General features: G+C 49.1%; 1 protein-coding gene across 1 annotated transcript in view; it reads left to right on the top strand.

Moving 5' to 3' along the window:
* The first annotated feature begins 1,011 nt into the window (after nucleotides 1–1,011).
* Nucleotides 1,012–20,049, top strand: part of LOC147671298 (uncharacterized) — a 58,668-nt gene continuing 39,630 nt past the window's right edge. The window contains exon 1 of the mRNA XM_086948090.1: nucleotides 1,012–1,100. Within this exon, the coding sequence (XP_086804216.1) occupies nucleotides 1,012–1,100 (89 nt within the window). The remainder of the gene's footprint in view (nucleotides 1,101–20,049) is intronic.

Raw genomic sequence — 20,049 nt, 5'->3', positions numbered from 1 at the left:
GGGGACATGTCTGGTCTCCGGGGAGGGGGCGGGGTCCGTTCACCGAGCCAGAAGCACTAAAAACTGCAAACGAATCAAACTACCTCCCCTGGGTGGGCCCCTGGTGTATACATGCCCTACAGGAGACAGTGATCGACAGACTGTCCCTGTCTGCTCTGATACAGATTTATAGCCTCCGCTCTAAATACACAAGGCATATCCCCCCCACCGACCAAAGAAAGCACCGGCCCAGCCGCCCTAGAGCGCTGAGTCTGAGCGCGGACTCCTCCCTGGGAGAGCTCAAACCGAGATGTGAAGTTGGTCTTTGTGCGCTATTCTGGGTCTCAGGGGTAGCGAGTCAGGCTGGTGCCCACTCTACCCACTACACCCCATGTCGGAGTTGCTATTCACAGTCCTAGAAGTGCCCCCTCTTTAATTATATTCTCCCCCAAACAACACTACAACTAACTCTGCACTGTGTGAGCAGAGGGGCCAAGGCCCGTATGTGCATGGATTCTGAGCTCACACATCTGACTGAAGCTCCCACTACTCTGGGAGCCTGAACACTGTTCTGCCCTCAGCAACCTCACTGGCCATTCAGAGACGAGCCTGTCAAGTAACTGACTTTGACCTTTCAGAGCTGAGTCACACTCGCCCGACTTTGCCTCATGGTTTTGAGATGAGACGTCTTTGTTTGAGGGCTGAAACTGTCAATCCCAAGAGAGATGATGGGGAGAGAGGTCAAGTCTCTTCGATTAATATATCTGTCCAGTGCTTCACCGTATGTCGGCACAGAGCTTCGATACATCGACGATGTCAAGCACTACCTGACACGGCAGCGGCCACATGCCCAGCTCAGGGGCCTGACAGGGTTGATCGGCAGAGCAGGGCGGGCGAGGCCCGAGTCTGATAAGTCTGCCTGTTTGTCTATGACCTCTCGGGTGCGAGAGAATTTCATGTAAACCTCTGACGGTGATAAGGACTTTGAGAATAATGGCCCTTCTTTTCCCTCGTAGGTCAGTGAGAGAGAACATGGCTCCGCTCTGCCTGCTCCTAGTCCTTGCATGTGGAACGGTGGCATCATCCAACAGCGACACCGAGATGGACGGAGGCAATGACCGGTAAGTTTGGGACAGCTGACACTTGGTGGTTGATGAGACGCGGGGGTGTTGGTGTTTGAAGGGTCGCAGCTGTCATGGTGAAGTAGTGGCCTCTAGTGGCTAGTTACAGTATTACATAGTCTGACTCATGGCGGGTGCAGGCAGCCAAACGTTGGTGCTGCAGTCACAGTATATGTTTATCTGTGGAAAAGGTGTTGGGCAGCGGCCAGGGCGACTGACTCCCGGGGGCTCACGGTTCGATCCCCGGCGCCGGCGGCAGATCAGCCCAAGACCATGTGACTCCGGGCAGTAGCTCGCTTAGTCTTCCCAACGGCCCCCAGCGCCTTGACACCTTCAGGTAATTGTTCGCGCTTTATAAATACTGGACATTTACATTTACAACTGAGGGGCTAGAGCAGAGATCTTCAAACTTTTTTGCTCCGAGCCCCCCCTAAGCAAAATGTTTTGAGGTCGGCCCCCCCCTACAAAAGTTTAAGGCAATGATTGGTGGAGCGGGAGGGACATGGCTGTGTGCAAGGGACGGGCTTATGATATGATTTCAGGAATACTTTTTCTATAGCTCATTAACCACACTAAGTATGATACTTATAAAACAGCAAATGCATCAAACAAAAACATGTGTGGTCCCAAAAATACTGCTCCCCATTATTGCGGTGTTGTAGCCCCTCCCACTCTTGGACCCAAATGCAACTACACCTGCTGTATTATTGATAACAGCAGTTCTGAGTAGCAGGCTATCTTCTCTACATCTTTCACCTCTTCCCAACCATGTCTGCCCATCTCTCTGATTTTGAATGAGGTTCTCTGTTCCTTTCAGAAAAAAACATAAAGCTCCCACACCAGGTCTCCCTTTCTTCTGCAAAGGTGCCCTCGGTCCTAATGCTAAAAAGGAAAATAAGCTCCCATGCCTCTTTTTTAAAGGTAGACAGTGATAACTGTGATGCAGTGGGCCCCTCAAACCCATAGGCCCCAGTCCTTCTGCAAATTCAGAATTTAAAATGTAACACCATTGTGAGTGGTTTTCTTTAATATGAAGACTTGATTTCTACCCAAATGAACCCTTTTTGCAATACTAGGATAAGGAAAAACTGGTCAAAAAATATGTAGCTGTAATATATTCCTTGCAGTTTGCATGCAGCTCTTTAGTGACAGTTAATAGCACTCAGCTATATATTAGTATTTTAACTTTAAAACTGCAAGTAACAAAAAAAAGATCTCTCTGATAAAAACCATAACCAATTGACCTATTTATAGTGTATGTACTTTGTGATCTGAATCAGACATGTTCTGTGCAGCAGGCATATTAACGTTCTGGGCTATGATGAGTCAAAAGAAACTTCCACTTCCAGACAAAGCTCCGGTCTCTCCCCAGAAAGAACATTAATCACTGGAGTTATCCTTGCATTTTTATTAATACTTTGAAAATTGCTGGGGCAAGGAACGTGGCATCAGGTGCTTTGAAAATTATTGATGTTTATGCATCATAATAAAAACAGCCAGTTGTTAAAAATACATAAATGTCTTTTGATTCTGGCAACCTTTTTGACCCTTCCAGCACACTTCCTGACCTCCGCCCCCATGGCATGCTGATCACTGTTCTCACAAGGGCTCGAAGTAAATGAAGACAGCCTGGAAATGCAGCAAGGCCACCTTCATTTACATGTAATTACAGAGGCATTCGCACCCCCCTGGGAACCCATTCACGCCCCCCCCAGGGGGGCGCACCCCACAGTTTGAAGACCTCTGGGCTAGAGGGTGGGAGTCAGAGACTGGTGCAGCAGCAACATCCAGGGGTCTATCAGAGTACAGCAATGGCTTGGGTAGGGTAGGGGTTATTCGCATCATATTGGCTGTGGATCAGTGATTTGCAAGTCAGAATGAAGCTTTGATTGTGGTCCAGGGGTCCAGTGTCGGTCCACGAGGGCAACAGCTGATGCCGCATTGCCAGGATGTATATATGAGGTAAATTAATATACAATCACTCTAAAATTAATTTGAAATGGATACATTTGCATAGTCATTGGCCAATGGTCATTCAGAGCATTGCATTGGCTGAGATCTGTGAGGTGACATATGGCGGGGCAGCAGCAAAGTCGTCCTGTTCACACGGTGAGTCTTTTCTTCAGATCCTCACCTAGATTCTATAATATCTATAGGGTCAGCGGTTAAGATTATACCGTCTATGCTTTCCGGATCTGGGTCACCACTTTAAAACACATTCTAAAATTCAAACTGTTGTTTTGATTCCAACTGATGTCACCCCCACACTCTCCCTCCCCTAGTGTGAAGAAAATGCTTCTAGTGAGTGAAAGAAGATATAGAAAGAAAAAATGTGTGAAAGGGCTGGTGGTGCCTCATGGAAGTAACACTATGGGGGTAAGCAGGAAGGTACTCTCCTGCTACCTCAGGTTTTCATCATCAGCAACCACCAACCTGAACATAAATTGTGGATGTGAAAAGGAAAAAATGGTGAACACTGGTGATAGGATGTCAAAAACCGCCTGTACATCAGTAGAAAATCCAATGTACCGCAGGATCAACCCTACAATATTAAAACCAGGCTAGATCACACTGGCTTTTGGACTTTTATTCAGTGCTGTGTGTCCACCCTCTTAAAAGCCGACATGTTTCATTGCCCAAGGAAAAACCCACGGCAATTTCTTCAGGGAATGGGTTCTGTCACTCCACCCTGCACCAATTTAGCTTTTGTATTAGTGTTCCTAAAGGGGACAAAAGTTAAAAACCACACAACATATTCAGTTGGCACCTACTCACTAAATCTCAAATGTTCGTTAAAAACCAGTGGATGTCATAAATATTTACCGGGATAAAGCCCATTCCGGGCATACCTGTACCCGTATGTGAGTCTGTGCTAAGTCACCGTCTCACATGTTATCACGTAAACTGCCACCGTCAGTCTGTAAAACATAATGTGTTAAGATTAATCACAATGTTAAAAACCATATACATTATGTTACATGTATCACACTTTAAAGGTCAGGTTATGCTCTGTCTCCTATTCCTACATTCTTTATGTGTTAGGGACCTTATTCAAGCTTTCAACAAGCATACCACGCTTACCGTGTCCGCGCCGGTGTGTCGCGTCAACTCAGCACCTACCGGACTCGGCAAGCGGTGGAAGCTTGTATGGGTGCGTAAGTGCCGCGTCATCACGTGGGTCACGTGTTTCCCTCTGTCATTATGATCTCTCTGTGATATCCCGGGCGCCATCTCTAATTTTATAATGAGTGCAATCTTAGTTGTATCATATGGAAATTCCCCCATTTATTGGCACGCAAACCTGGAGCAAGAGCTCTATAGCTATACCACAGTTGTTGGTTGGAATACATCGACAACGAACATACAAAATCTAAGGATTAGTGTTCTGTCTCAAAAGTACGAATTAAACACCATTTGGGGGTGTGCAAAACTAGTAGTTTCTGATGAAATATCTTCCTACCACAGTGCTAGTGTGGGGCCGCTCGATAATAGGCACCCAGAAATTCCTATTCACAATGGAGGGCCATCAGTTGACAAACTGCATCTTTATTTAGTATCTGCAACTTTATTGAGTCTTACAATGAACAAAGTACCATAGTGAGGTCTAATTCCACCTATATTGAAGAACCTGTCTTCTAAAGGTTAATAAAGATGTTTGACACCTTGGATTTAGACATACTAGTTTGTAGGACTCATTTAATTTAGACATGCTGGCAAAATACAATATCTAGTGCTGTTGAGGGTAATCAAACCCTCTTGTTCCCTATTGTAGGTCACAGGGAAGACCCCTCAATCACAGCTGCTGGTACCGCTGTAACTTATGCACTAGTATGAAATATGGGCTACTTAAAGATCAGGTGTACTAATTTAAGCGGTGACTTTGCCCCATTCTTTTTTTTTTTTTTTTTTTTTTTTATTGCAGAATTAGAAACCATTGCATATAATAAATCAACCAGCACACTCATGGTGTCCCCCCGCATGGATAAAATAAACCATAGATCGTACACAGCCATTCAGCCCGTATCCCGGAGGCCGGGCGGCGTAGTAATCCAAACTTCCAGCAAGAACAGCACAGTGAGCATCCCTGAGGGACAATTGGTCAATAACCGCTTTGTGTATCTGCATTTTACCCCCCTAAACACCTAACCCTCCCCCAACACCGTCTAGCCTGCACTAACATTCCAATTACACAGGCGATACTCACAATCCTGACCCTAAATCCATTCGATGGTGGGCCCCTATCATATCAGTTCCATGTGTCCCTAACTCTACCCCACCGCCTATCCAAGCTCTCCCGTCACGCTGGGACATTTCCAACCCCGGGGATCACTGCTGCCTCCCGACCTGGGTCCCGGTGCCTAACCCCCCCCCAGCAGCCCCAAAACAGCCCCCATCCCCCCCCCCCCCAGCAACCGCTAACGATGTGGGCCATGGTCCTAACGCTACTATGGGTCTCGCTACAGATCAATTGATACCTCTATACTCATAAGCCTCATTGAGCCCGCATACCCAAGCAATTCAGTCTTTGTCCTCCACCATGGAATCACGCAACGCCTGGACTATCATCTCCCACGCTCTCGCCATTTCTAGGCTCTTTTCATTGTCAAGCTTGACTGCCTGTCTCATACGGAGCACACTCTCACATTCAGACCACCTCAGCAGTTCATTCACCCATCTCCTTACTGACGGTCCCTCCCTGGACTTCCAATGCCAAGTGATTTCCCTCTGCGCCAGTATCAGCCCCAGATCAATGAATTTACTCGTCACTTTTGTAATCTTCGTGTGTGGGAACCAGAGCAACAAACATGCCGCCATGTCAAAATCCACCTCCCGATCAGTCACTGCATTTAGGAGTTCCCCAACCTCCGCCCAGTAAGTCTCCAGCTTCGGACAGCCCCATAACAAATGATCTATATCAGCCTCCAATGCCAGGCACCTCGGACATCTCGCCTCCTGCACCTGGAAATACCGTTTAATCTTCTCCGTGGTCAGGTAAGCCCAGTGCAGAATGTAAAAATGTACCTGCTGAAAGCGTGCGTTCCTTGTACCCTTCCACGTACGCTTAAGGATATGACCCCACACCGTGTCCGGGATGGGCCTACCTATGCTAAGTTCCCACTTCGATTTCAGGCCTAGGAGCGGATCCAACCCCTCATGCAACATCCTATTATGGAGGCAGGTCACCGCTTCCTCATGCAACATCCTATTATGGAGGCAGGTCACCGCTTTAAATGTACCTGCGGCCATCACGACATACTGGCAAGCCATAGTCGTTTCCGGTTCAAGGAGCCCCCCTTTCCAGTGCTTCTGCATTGCCGCTACCACAGCCGCATGCAAGAGGAAGCTCCCCTCCGGCAGCCCAAACTGTTCCTGCAGCGTCTGGAAGGGGACCAGCGTCCCATCAATATACAGATCACCCACCACTTGCAGTCCCAGCTCCTCCCACTCCAGTAGCGGAGACCAGTCGCCCCCATGCGGCAGCGCAGTCAACATTCCCAACGGTATCTCCGGTGCATACGGTCGGGACGCCTTCGCTCTCTTTAAACTCCTTTGCCAACACAACCTGAGCGTCTTCTCCTCCATGGTGAGGCCTCGCAACTCCAGCCTCTGCTGCATGATAATGTAAGCCAGGACATGACGTTGTATACCGTGCTATCGTTCGTGTTCTGGCCCTCTGAATACCCTAGCCACGTGCTGCGTGAGAACCTGAAGCTGCACGGCCAAGTAGTACAGCTCAAAGTCGGGGACCGCCATCCCCCCCTCAAGCTTGGGTCGAAGCAAGGTGTTCAATGCCACTCTACGGCAACCGTGCCCCCAAAGGAAGTCGATTATCATCGTCCGCAGGTCCTTAAAGATCCTCTGAGGGATCCAAAGTGGCAGCGTGCGAAAGTAATAAAGTAACCGTGGGAGCGCCACCATCTTCAGTAGAGCTACTTTACCCAACACCGACAAAGGGAGGGAAGCCCAAAAGGACATACAGCCTCTCAGTGCTCTTATACATCGCCCAATGATACCCTCCAATAAGTTCGCGACCTCGTGGTAGATTCGGACTCCTAAATAAGTGAAGCAAGATGGCTCCCAGACCACCCCTATAGCATGAGGGGGACACAGCGTGTCTGCCCTGAGCGGAAAGATACAAGTCTTCGTCCAGTTAACCTTGAGGCCCGACAACCGACCAAACTCGGACAACATATCCATCGCCCCCTCCAGAGCCTGCTCCGCATCTGCCATATACAGCAGCAAATCGTCTGCATACAAAGATATATAGTGCGACTGCTCACCTCTTTCGATCCCCGCGTACATGACTCCTGACCTGGCGCGCGCTGCTAACGGTTCCATCGCCAGTGCAAACAGCAATGGGGAGAGCGAACACCCCTGTCTCGTCCCTCTACAAACTGGATAATCCGCGGATACCAGAGTGCCCAGGCGTACCCTCGCTGTGGCCGAAGAATACAACACCTTCGTCCATCTACGAAACCCCTCGCCAAGGCCAAACTTCACCAGGACTTCTTCTAAGTAGACCCACTCCAGGCTATCAAAGGCTTTCTCAATATCCACAGATAACACCGCCGGGTCACCGTCCTCTTCCGTCGCGCCGTCCAATATCCCAATTAGACGACGAATATTAAGCGCCGTGTTCCTCGTTGGGATAAACCCCGCTTGGTCCCTGTGCACCAGCCTGGTCATATGCGGGGCCAACCTGGTGGCTAGAATACGGCTCAATATCTTGTAGTCCACTGTCAGCATGGACAACGGCCTATATGACCTTACATCAGACGCCTCTCTGCCGGGTTTCAGCAATGGCACTATCAACGCCTCCCTCATTGATCTGGGCAGACTCCCCAGCCTGTGAGCCTCCCCGTACACCACCAGTAATCTAGGCGCCAAACTGTCTACGTACTTCTGATAAAATTCAATCGGTAGGCCATCCACCCCGGGCGTTTTGTTCTTCGCCATATGCTTAATGGCCGCCTGATCTCGGCGAGCGTGATAGGCCCTCCCAAATCCTTCGCATCGTCGTCATCCAGCACCGGAAGCTGCATCAATTCCAAGTAATCACTGATCTCCCAGGCCTCCACTCATACAACTTAGCATAATAGGTCCGAAAACATTCCATCACCGCTGTTTGTGAATAAACCATCTCCCCCGATGCATTTTTTATGCTCAAGATTGGGCAGCCTCTGAGTTCAGGGTTAGCGAGCCTGGCCAGTAACGTGCCTACCTTATCCCTGTGAGATAAATAACGGTGATGGATCAAGCCCTGATCTTTGGACTGGGTAAGAGTGGTCTGTTTAACTCAGACACTCTGTTCATCACCACCCCCTTTTTGTAAATCGTTTTTGGCCACTATAGGTGTGGCAGGGTATACTCAGACATGAGTCCCTTTCTCACTGCTCCATCAGGATTCAAGCAAGCCGGGCCGAAGAAGGCTGAAATGCCAGAAACCGGTCCCCGGTAGCTTGTCTCCTTTCTGGTGAAGAATTGGCTTGGTAGTTTAGTCTGCCCTGTTCCCATGATGTACTGGGCCAGGGACAGACTGATTTGCATATAGCCAGGTTCTGAGCTGGGATGGGGCAGTGAGATAAATAACGGTGATGGATCAAGCCCTGATCTTTGGACTGGGTAAGAGTGGTCTGTTTAACTCAGACACTCTGTTCATCACCACCCCCTTTTTGTAAATCGTTTTTGGCCACTATAGGTGTGGCAGGGTATACTCAGACATGAGTCCCTTTCTCACTGCTCCATCAGGATTCAAGCAAGCCGGGCCGAAGAAGGCTGAAATGCCAGAAACCGGTCCCCGGTAGCTTGTCTCCTTTCTGGTGAAGAATTGGCTTGGTAGTTTAGTCTGCCCTGTTCCCATGATGTACTGGGCCAGGGACAGACTGATTTGCATATAGCCAGGTTCTGAGCTGGGATGGGGCAGTGAGATAAATAACGGTGATGGATCAAGCCCTGATCTTTGGACTGGGTAAGAGTGGTCTGTTTAACTCAGACACTCTGTTCATCACCACCCCCTTTTTGTAAATCGTTTTTGGCCACTATAGGTGTGGCAGGGTATACTCAGACATGAGTCCCTTTCTCACTGCTCCATCAGGATTCAAGCAAGCCGGGCCGAAGAAGGCTGAAATGCCAGAAACCGGTCCCCGGTAGCTTGTCTCCTTTCTGGTGAAGAATTGGCTTGGTAGTTTAGTCTGCCCTGTTCCCATGATGTACTGGGCCAGGGACAGACTGATTTGCATATAGCCAGGTTCTGAGCTGGGATGGGGCAGTGAGATAAATAACGGTGATGGATCAAGCCCTGATCTTTGGACTGGGTAAGAGTGGTCTGTTTAACTCAGACACTCTGTTCATCACCACCCCCTTTTTGTAAATCGTTTTTGGCCACTATAGGTGTGGCAGGGTATACTCAGACATGAGTCCCTTTCTCACTGCTCCATCAGGATTCAAGCAAGCCGGGCCGAAGAAGGCTGAAATGCCAGAAACCGGTCCCCGGTAGCTTGTCTCCTTTCTGGTGAAGAATTGGCTTGGTAGTTTAGTCTGCCCTGTTCCCATGATGTACTGGGCCAGGGACAGACTGATTTGCATATAGCCAGGTTCTGAGCTGGGATGGGGCAGTGAGATAAATAACGGTGATGGATCAAGCCCTGATCTTTGGACTGGGTAAGAGTGGTCTGTTTAACTCAGACACTCTGTTCATCACCACCCCCTTTTTGTAAATCGTTTTTGGCCACTATAGGTGTGGCAGGGTATACTCAGACATGAGTCCCTTTCTCACTGCTCCATCAGGATTCAAGCAAGCCGGGCCGAAGAAGGCTGAAATGCCAGAAACCGGTCCCCGGTAGCTTGTCTCCTTTCTGGTGAAGAATTGGCTTGGTAGTTTAGTCTGCCCTGTTCCCATGATGTACTGGGCCAGGGACAGACTGATTTGCATATAGCCAGGTTCTGAGCTGGGATGGGGCAGTGAGATAAATAACGGTGATGGATCAAGCCCTGATCTTTGGACTGGGTAAGAGTGGTCTGTTTAACTCAGACACTCTGTTCATCACCACCCCCTTTTTGTAAATCGTTTTTGGCCACTATAGGTGTGGCAGGGTATACTCAGACATGAGTCCCTTTCTCACTGCTCCATCAGGATTCAAGCAAGCCGGGCCGAAGAAGGCTGAAATGCCAGAAACCGGTCCCCGGTAGCTTGTCTCCTTTCTGGTGAAGAATTGGCTTGGTAGTTTAGTCTGCCCTGTTCCCATGATGTACTGGGCCAGGGACAGACTGATTTGCATATAGCCAGGTTCTGAGCTGGGATGGGGCAGTGAGATAAATAACGGTGATGGATCAAGCCCTGATCTTTGGACTGGGTAAGAGTGGTCTGTTTAACTCAGACACTCTGTTCATCACCACCCCCTTTTTGTAAATCGTTTTTGGCCACTATAGGTGTGGCAGGGTATACTCAGACATGAGTCCCTTTCTCACTGCTCCATCAGGATTCAAGCAAGCCGGGCCGAAGAAGGCTGAAATGCCAGAAACCGGTCCCCGGTAGCTTGTCTCCTTTCTGGTGAAGAATTGGCTTGGTAGTTTAGTCTGCCCTGTTCCCATGATGTACTGGGCCAGGGACAGACTGATTTGCATATAGCCAGGTTCTGAGCTGGGATGGGGCAGTGAGATAAATAACGGTGATGGATCAAGCCCTGATCTTTGGACTGGGTAAGAGTGGTCTGTTTAACTCAGACACTCTGTTCATCACCACCCCCTTTTTGTAAATCGTTTTTGGCCACTATAGGTGTGGCAGGGTATACTCAGACATGAGTCCCTTTCTCACTGCTCCATCAGGATTCAAGCAAGCCGGGCCGAAGAAGGCTGAAATGCCAGAAACCGGTCCCCGGTAGCTTGTCTCCTTTCTGGTGAAGAATTGGCTTGGTAGTTTAGTCTGCCCTGTTCCCATGATGTACTGGGCCAGGGACAGACTGATTTGCATATAGCCAGGTTCTGAGCTGGGATGGGGCAGTGAGATAAATAACGGTGATGGATCAAGCCCTGATCTTTGGACTGGGTAAGAGTGGTCTGTTTAACTCAGACACTCTGTTCATCACCACCCCCTTTTTGTAAATCGTTTTTGGCCACTATAGGTGTGGCAGGGTATACTCAGACATGAGTCCCTTTCTCACTGCTCCATCAGGATTCAAGCAAGCCGGGCCGAAGAAGGCTGAAATGCCAGAAACCGGTCCCCGGTAGCTTGTCTCCTTTCTGGTGAAGAATTGGCTTGGTAGTTTAGTCTGCCCTGTTCCCATGATGTACTGGGCCAGGGACAGACTGATTTGCATATAGCCAGGTTCTGAGCTGGGATGGGGCAGTGAGATAAATAACGGTGATGGATCAAGCCCTGATCTTTGGACTGGGTAAGAGTGGTCTGTTTAACTCAGACACTCTGTTCATCACCACCCCCTTTTTGTAAATCGTTTTTGGCCACTATAGGTGTGGCAGGGTATACTCAGACATGAGTCCCTTTCTCACTGCTCCATCAGGATTCAAGCAAGCCGGGCCGAAGAAGGCTGAAATGCCAGAAACCGGTCCCCGGTAGCTTGTCTCCTTTCTGGTGAAGAATTGGCTTGGTAGTTTAGTCTGCCCTGTTCCCATGATGTACTGGGCCAGGGACAGACTGATTTGCATATAGCCAGGTTCTGAGCTGGGATGGGGCAGTGAGATAAATAACGGTGATGGATCAAGCCCTGATCTTTGGACTGGGTAAGAGTGGTCTGTTTAACTCAGACACTCTGTTCATCACCACCCCCTTTTTGTAAATCGTTTTTGGCCACTATAGGTGTGGCAGGGTATACTCAGACATGAGTCCCTTTCTCACTGCTCCATCAGGATTCAAGCAAGCCGGGCCGAAGAAGGCTGAAATGCCAGAAACCGGTCCCCGGTAGCTTGTCTCCTTTCTGGTGAAGAATTGGCTTGGTAGTTTAGTCTGCCCTGTTCCCATGATGTACTGGGCCAGGGACAGACTGATTTGCATATAGCCAGGTTCTGAGCTGGGATGGGGCAGTGAGATAAATAACGGTGATGGATCAAGCCCTGATCTTTGGACTGGGTAAGAGTGGTCTGTTTAACTCAGACACTCTGTTCATCACCACCCCCTTTTTGTAAATCGTTTTTGGCCACTATAGGTGTGGCAGGGTATACTCAGACATGAGTCCCTTTCTCACTGCTCCATCAGGATTCAAGCAAGCCGGGCCGAAGAAGGCTGAAATGCCAGAAACCGGTCCCCGGTAGCTTGTCTCCTTTCTGGTGAAGAATTGGCTTGGTAGTTTAGTCTGCCCTGTTCCCATGATGTACTGGGCCAGGGACAGACTGATTTGCATATAGCCAGGTTCTGAGCTGGGATGGGGCAGTGAGATAAATAACGGTGATGGATCAAGCCCTGATCTTTGGACTGGGTAAGAGTGGTCTGTTTAACTCAGACACTCTGTTCATCACCACCCCCTTTTTGTAAATCGTTTTTGGCCACTATAGGTGTGGCAGGGTATACTCAGACATGAGTCCCTTTCTCACTGCTCCATCAGGATTCAAGCAAGCCGGGCCGAAGAAGGCTGAAATGCCAGAAACCGGTCCCCGGTAGCTTGTCTCCTTTCTGGTGAAGAATTGGCTTGGTAGTTTAGTCTGCCCTGTTCCCATGATGTACTGGGCCAGGGACAGACTGATTTGCATATAGCCAGGTTCTGAGCTGGGATGGGGCAGTGAGATAAATAACGGTGATGGATCAAGCCCTGATCTTTGGACTGGGTAAGAGTGGTCTGTTTAACTCAGACACTCTGTTCATCACCACCCCCTTTTTGTAAATCGTTTTTGGCCACTATAGGTGTGGCAGGGTATACTCAGACATGAGTCCCTTTCTCACTGCTCCATCAGGATTCAAGCAAGCCGGGCCGAAGAAGGCTGAAATGCCAGAAACCGGTCCCCGGTAGCTTGTCTCCTTTCTGGTGAAGAATTGGCTTGGTAGTTTAGTCTGCCCTGTTCCCATGATGTACTGGGCCAGGGACAGACTGATTTGCATATAGCCAGGTTCTGAGCTGGGATGGGGCAGTGAGATAAATAACGGTGATGGATCAAGCCCTGATCTTTGGACTGGGTAAGAGTGGTCTGTTTAACTCAGACACTCTGTTCATCACCACCCCCTTTTTGTAAATCCTTATCCCTTTCAGCATGTGCTTTGATGGCATATTGTCTATAATCATAGCTCCGCAGCCGTTCCGTTTCGGTAGCCACTACCTCCTTGGCTTCCAATAACCGGGCTTGTAAGTCCGGTCGATCCGGTCTACGCTGTTCCAGACCCCTCAACCTCTCTTCCGCTCGAGCAAGCGCATTCAACACCGACGTTCGGGCATTCGAAAACCTACCCATGCACACTCCTCTCACCACCACTTTCATCGCGTCCCATTCAGTGGACCTACTATTAGCTGTCCCCTCATTTTCATCAAAGTATTGGTCTATGCCCCGTTGGACTGCGTCACTAAACACCGAGTCTTCCAAGGTGTCGGGCCGAAGCCGCCATGTTGGAATCGCGATCTCGCACGCTGCCATTGTATGTGCACCAACAAAGGATTATGATCCGAGATGGTCCTGGTCAGGTACTCCGTATAAGTGACCAATGTAGCTAGGGAACCACTGCACAGGACCGAGTCGATCCTGACGTGTAGAGCATGGAGGGCCGAGAAAAAGGAATAATCCCTACTACCCTGGTGTTGCTCCCGCCACACATTCAGAAGTCCCCACCTTTCCTGCCAATCCTTCCTGTATGCAGCTAGTCTACGTACTGGGGAATCAACCAGTGGTGGGTGAGACCTATCCAATGCCACATCAGTTATTGAGTTAAAGTCCCCTCCCAGAAGCACAGGACCCGCCAAGAAAGAGGCCAGTGAGCACGATAGACCATCAAAGAAGCGAGCCTGGTCAACATTCGGAGCATATACACAGGACAAAACCACATCCCGGCCATACAACCTCCCCTCCACCGCCACAAATCTACCCTCAGGATCCACCAGCTGATTCAACATCTGGAACGGTACACCCGCTCGAACCCATATCAGGACCCCTCTAGCGAACGCGGAATAAGTGGTTCCAAAGACCTGACCTCGCCATCTCTTCTGTAGCGCAGTGCATTCCTGTTTAGTTAAATGAGTCTCCTGCAACATTGCAATCTGGACCCCCCGCCTAACCAAATAAGCATGCACTTTGTGGCGTTTGACCATAGTTCGCAGTCCTCGGACATTCCATGTTAGGCATTTCAAGTTAGGTAACGTCCCCATGCCAAAGCATAACGATCCAGTTCAGGTGCAGCCATTCATTACCCACATCGTAGCAGTTGCCCCCCCCCCAAAAGAATTATAGAAAAAACTCCCCAAACCCCACTCCCCAGGACAGAGCCTACAAACCCAGTTTCAGCCCTGATCCAAACCGTAAACATAACACACATCAGACTAATCTGTGGTCGCCACCACAGAAGGCCTTAAGGGCCCCGAGGGGGTGAATTATCGCCAACCCCGGGCAGGCGGAGCCCGCGCGCCGCGCCTTCCATCCCGCAGTGCTGATGCCACACCCTACCTGGCAGCCCTTCTAACACCAACTGAATATTTCTCTGCGAGAAGTACAGTGTCACAAGTCCCATATATGAGTCAGCCATTAAAGATCCCGTCGGACGTCTGTGGGGTGACCGCCGGGCCCTTCGAGCTCTCCACTTCCGATAATTCCTCCCCGGTCCTGCCCCCGTCCTCACCAGAGTCCGATACAACCAGGTCACTCTCCTGTTGCGACCGTGTGATACTCGCCGTCGCTGCCAGCGCCCCTCTTTTGTCCGCAGCCATTTGAGCCTCCCGTTCCGCTCTTTGAAGCTTGTTACGTGAGCGGATCCATTGGGATTTCCGGACCTGAAGCGGTTTAGGCCTCTCTCGCTGACTTTTGCCAGTCCTGTCCGTTCCAGCACGATACAATTCTAACCATAACCACGCTTCATCAGGAGTCTGGAAAAATTGAGTGTTCCCATCCAGGATTACTCGCAGCTTAGCCGGGAAGAGCAATGAGTACTGGATGCCCTCCTCCCTCAGCTCCTTTTTCACCGCCAGGAAGGATGCCCTGTTCTTCTGGACTGCCTGCGCATAGTCCGGGAATATCGTGACTCGGCTATTTTCCACCTCAAATGGGCCCAATGCTCGAGCTTTCTGAATTAACAGGTCCTGATCTTTATAATGGAGGAGCTTCACCACCATCGGTCTAGGAGGGCGGCCGAGCTCCGGTGGGCGAGCCGGACAACACCTCAGGCTTCGTCTCTCAAGGTCTCAGCGGCACAAGCGGTCTCCCAAGAGCTCTCAGCCGCTCTCCTGTGGTTCCCCAACACCTCGCAGACCAGTTGCGCCGATCAGGGGTCTCCCCGGGTGTAGTTTTCAGGAGAAATAGCGGGACCCTGCGCGGAGCTGCAAGCTCACGCCGCCATCCCGATCGGCGTCCAAGCCACGCCCCTGACTTTGCCCCATTCAATGATGTCATTCAGCCCCCGTTGGTCTAACCCCTCTTGGTAGATCAAACGTGCTTCCCTTGTGCTCAATCTGCTTTCTATGTTGTAACGGTCGCCCACTACCCTCTCAAGCACTACCCACCGGATGTCTCTCGGTCTGTGTTTTAATGCCTGGAAGTCCTGCACTAGTTTCGTTGTGAGTTTCCCCATGCGTAAAGTGCTCAGAAGTTCCTGTATTCTTATTTTGACTTTTCGTTTCATGAGACCTATTTAATCTAGGTCGCACGGACACGTCAGTCTGTAGATAACTTTGGTGGTTTTGCAGTTGCTGAACTTGTTCAGAAACCAGGTCTTATTCCCTGCAACAGTACCGCTTTTAGCCGGTGCTGTGAACTCACAGACCGAGCAGCTCCCACATGGGAAATGTCCCCGTGGCACATTGGTCTCTCGTGATTCTAGTTTCGGGTGTGAGCGGACTAAGCGGTCACGCAGGTTAGCTGATCGATTGAAGACAAAGCATGGTTGAGGCATTTTCATGTTTTTCGTACTTAGTAAATGCCAATGCCTTCTGATAAATCTGTCTGATTTTGGTAGGCAGTGGTCCAAAAGTGGTAACCACTGGGATACATTCTCCACTTGTTTTGGGTGTCCTCTCCAGCAGGGCAGCGCGTGGGGTGTTAAACGCTCGTTTTCTTGCTTGTTTGATCACCTTCCTGGGATAAGCACGTTCTTCCAACTTCATAGAGAGGTCCTGAGCATGTTTGGTGACCTCTTCTACCGATGAACAATTCCGGCGGTACCCCAGAGATTGGCCAACCGGCAAATTGTCACGAAGAGCTCTAGGGTGGTAGGATCTGTAGTGGAGGAGTGAGTTTTGTCGGTGGGTTTTTGGTGCACATTAGTTACCAGCCTATTGTTCCTTCCTGAGGGACCGCACCCAGGCGGTTCGCCTGGGTGATTTTTCTGCGGACTTCCGGAAAGTTCAGTGCGGGGTCCCCCAAGGTTCTTCCCTCTCACCCCTTCTGTTCAACCTTTACATCGCCCATTTATTTTCTCACTGCAACAGATGGAGGTCTTCGTATATAATTATGCAGATGACCTCCAACTTGTCTTTAATCTATCTTCTTCCTCTTCTTCTGTTTCTAATTTTCAATCCACTATGATTCACATCCGTGACTGGATGAACCACAACCATCTGAAACTCAACCCAGACAAGACTGAGCTGGTGTTGACAGGTGGTTCATCCAGTCCCTGGTCTTCTCTGTTTTGGCCCGTTCCCTAGGCTCTCCACCTGTCCCCTCTACCTCAGTAAAAACATTAGGCATTAAACTCAATTCCCAACTCACCCTTCACTCCCAGGTTAGTTCTGTGGTGTCCTCTTCCTTTCTTTCACTGCGCACTATATACAAGGTGTCCCGTTTCTTTTCTTTTGACGCCCTGAAACTGATTACCCTGGCAATGGTCATCTCCCGCCTGGATTACGGCAACGCCCTATATGCTAGTATACCTGCATATAGCCTAAGGCGGTTGCAGCAGATTCAAAACCAGGCGGCGCGCTTGGTGTTTAAATTGCCAAAATTCCACCTTGTCACTCCCCTCCTTAAATCTCTGCATTGGCTCCCAGTCCGTGAGCGTGTCCAGTTCAAGCTCGCCTCCATCATCTTCCAAGCTCGACTGGGCACGGCACCGGCTTTTATCTCTTCTGAGATTATCCCCTATGTCCCTACCAGGGAATTACGTTCATCTACCAAATCCCTCCTCACAGTCCCGCGGTTCCGGAGGAAGAAATGGGGAGGATCGAAATTTGCGACCCTTGCTCCACTCTTTTGGAACTACCTGCCTCCAGAGCTCAGAGCTTCGACTCTCTACCCACAATTCAGGAAACAACTTAAAGCTCATCTATTCAACAAGGCTTTTTATTAGTTCTCCAACACTTCGTATTCCCTTAGCTTAGTTTTGCCTTTCCTGCCCTGCCATCTGCAAGTTGCAGCGCCATGAAACCGCTGGTGAACATGCGCTAAATAAATAATTTAAAATTCAAATTCAATTTAAATTCAAATTCAAATTCAATTCAAATTCCCAGCTCGGATATCAAGATCCAGATATGTTACTGTAGATCTACTGATCGTCCATGTGAACCTCAGACATTCATCTAGATTATTGAGCCACTCTAAGAACTAATTTATTCTAGTTTCCGTGCCTGTCCATATGCATAGCACATCATCAATATATCTCTTCCAGAGAACACTGTTCCTCTTGAAGAGATTGGTTTCATGATTGATGTAGAGTGCCTCAAACTGGCCTATATAAATGCAGGCCAGACTGGGAGGGAATGTAGCCCCATGGAGGTACCAGAGACTTGCAGGTACATCTGGTCCTTGAAGGCAAAAAAGTTTTGTGTCAAGGCTAGTTCTATGCATTGCAAGACAAATGTTTGTGGTGTATGGTAAAACCACTCGCTTTCCCCCAGGGCGCGTGCTGCTGTCACCAGCGTCGCTTCCTGGGGGGTGCTTATATGCAGCGATTCAATGTCAATGGTAACCAAAAATTGGTTATGCTGTTCATAGGTCACATTTTCCACTATTCTCAGCACATTGGTGGTATCTTGGACAAATGAAGGTTGTGTAACTACACATTCTCTCAGAAAGTAGTCTGAAAATTGTGAGAAAGGTTCTAACAGTGATTTGATGCCCGCCACATGCGGGCGCCCAGGCGGTGGTCGTTGGGCTTTATGAATTTTGGGCATTATGTAGAATGCAGACATCCTGGGTTTGAGGTTAATCAAAAATTCTGCCCCCTTGTACGTGACCCATTTCTTCTCTTTAGCTTGTGTAACTAGCTCAATGATGGTCGCCTGCAGATCTTTGGTGGGATCCCTATCCAGTGGTCTATAATTCTGGCAGTTATCCAGTAATCTAGCAACTTCGGCTTCATAATTTTTGTTGTTCATCACCACCACCGCCCCGCCCTTATCGGCCGGTTTGATGGTGATGGCCGAGTTGGTTTGTAAGGCCCTTAAAACCTGCCAACCCCTGCCACTCATGTTGGTATGAGACGTACCCCTCATGTTTTGCTCCAGGTTTGCTATGTCTTGTAATACTTTCTGTTCAAAGACTTGCACCTCTGGGCCCACTAGGTTATTCAGTGGACAAAAACTAGACGGGCATCTTAAATTAGTAGAGAAGATTGGTGGATTATCTTGTTCTTTCCCTTCACATTTTTTTGGGAGTTTTATTTTTCTCATAAGGCCGAATATTTCACCCCGTAGTTTGAATCCATCATGTTTTGGGGTGGGGACATACGCAAGACCTTTATTGAGGACTCTCAACTCGTCCTCAGTCAGTTAATGTTCAGAAAGGTTAACCACAATGCTTCTATCACTACTAGTTACAGGGGAGTTCTGCCCCGACTTCGTGTTATTCTCGGGGAATACATCGGCCATGTTGAGTTCAAATTCTGGTGTGCGCGTCCTCGCCCTCTGCCCTGTGACTGGCCCCTCTTTGATCTGTAGGATGTGCGGGCTGTTGCACTAAAAAACCCTGAAAAGGGCCCCTAGGTCCTCGTTAGTTCTTTCTTGGTGGTTAAATCTCACCTTTTGATTGGAAGTATGTGGTTGGGCGTTATAGTCCTCGTCCTCACTACTTGTATTCTCAAATATCCAGTTGTTGGGAGTCTTCCTCTCCTGTCGTCGCCCTCCTCGCTGAACCTGTAGTTGTACTGTCTGCTCCGGGGCTTGTTGGTAATACTGGTCTTCTGTGTAGGGAAAAGCCCACTCGTGGCTAAATCTGTCCAAATTCCAAGTTCTCAATCCTTAAATTTTTTGGTTGACCATATACGTCTGGTACTCTCCTAAATCACGTTGGATCTTGGCCAATTGTTCTTTGGTGTCCACTATTGTAGTGTCAGCTTTTATTCCTTCCTCTATTTCTAGGATCTCTTTTAAGAGTTCTTCACTTAATCGCTTGGCCGTACTAATAATGAGGACGAGACAATCCCAGGTACACTTACTAGCTATGTAGCTCCAGTCCACCCGGAATTTTCTGTCCTCTAAGAAGATCTTCGGCTCAATGCGTACCAAGAGGCTGGGTGGTGTTGCTCCTGCTCTCAAATACTCAGTCATAAGTGCTCCATGGAGCGCTATCCTGACTTGTCTCTTCCTAGTATTGGATAATTTTTTCCATTTGTCACGTGCTGATGACGTCCCACTTAGAGGAGCATTAGGCGAAAGTCAAGGGCCAGACAGTATAGATGCTATATGGTCATCAGTGAAGGCTAGACAAAATGTATCCTTACTCCGGTAGTTATGACACCCGTGGAACAAGGCCACATGGGTCCTGAATTAGTAAAAACGTGCCAACTGATGTGCCAAACTCTGTGATATCAAACAGTGTTTTTACTACTAACACAATATGTTTTATCTTCTTAATCACGCTCTCACGGCTAGGTGAG

The sequence above is a fragment of the Lissotriton vulgaris genome, unplaced genomic scaffold (assembly GCF_964263255.1).
Source record: "Lissotriton vulgaris unplaced genomic scaffold, aLisVul1.2 SCAFFOLD_773, whole genome shotgun sequence".
Classification (NCBI taxonomy): Eukaryota; Metazoa; Chordata; class Amphibia; order Caudata; family Salamandridae; genus Lissotriton; species Lissotriton vulgaris.
This window is presented reverse-complemented; position numbering and strand designations above follow the sequence as displayed.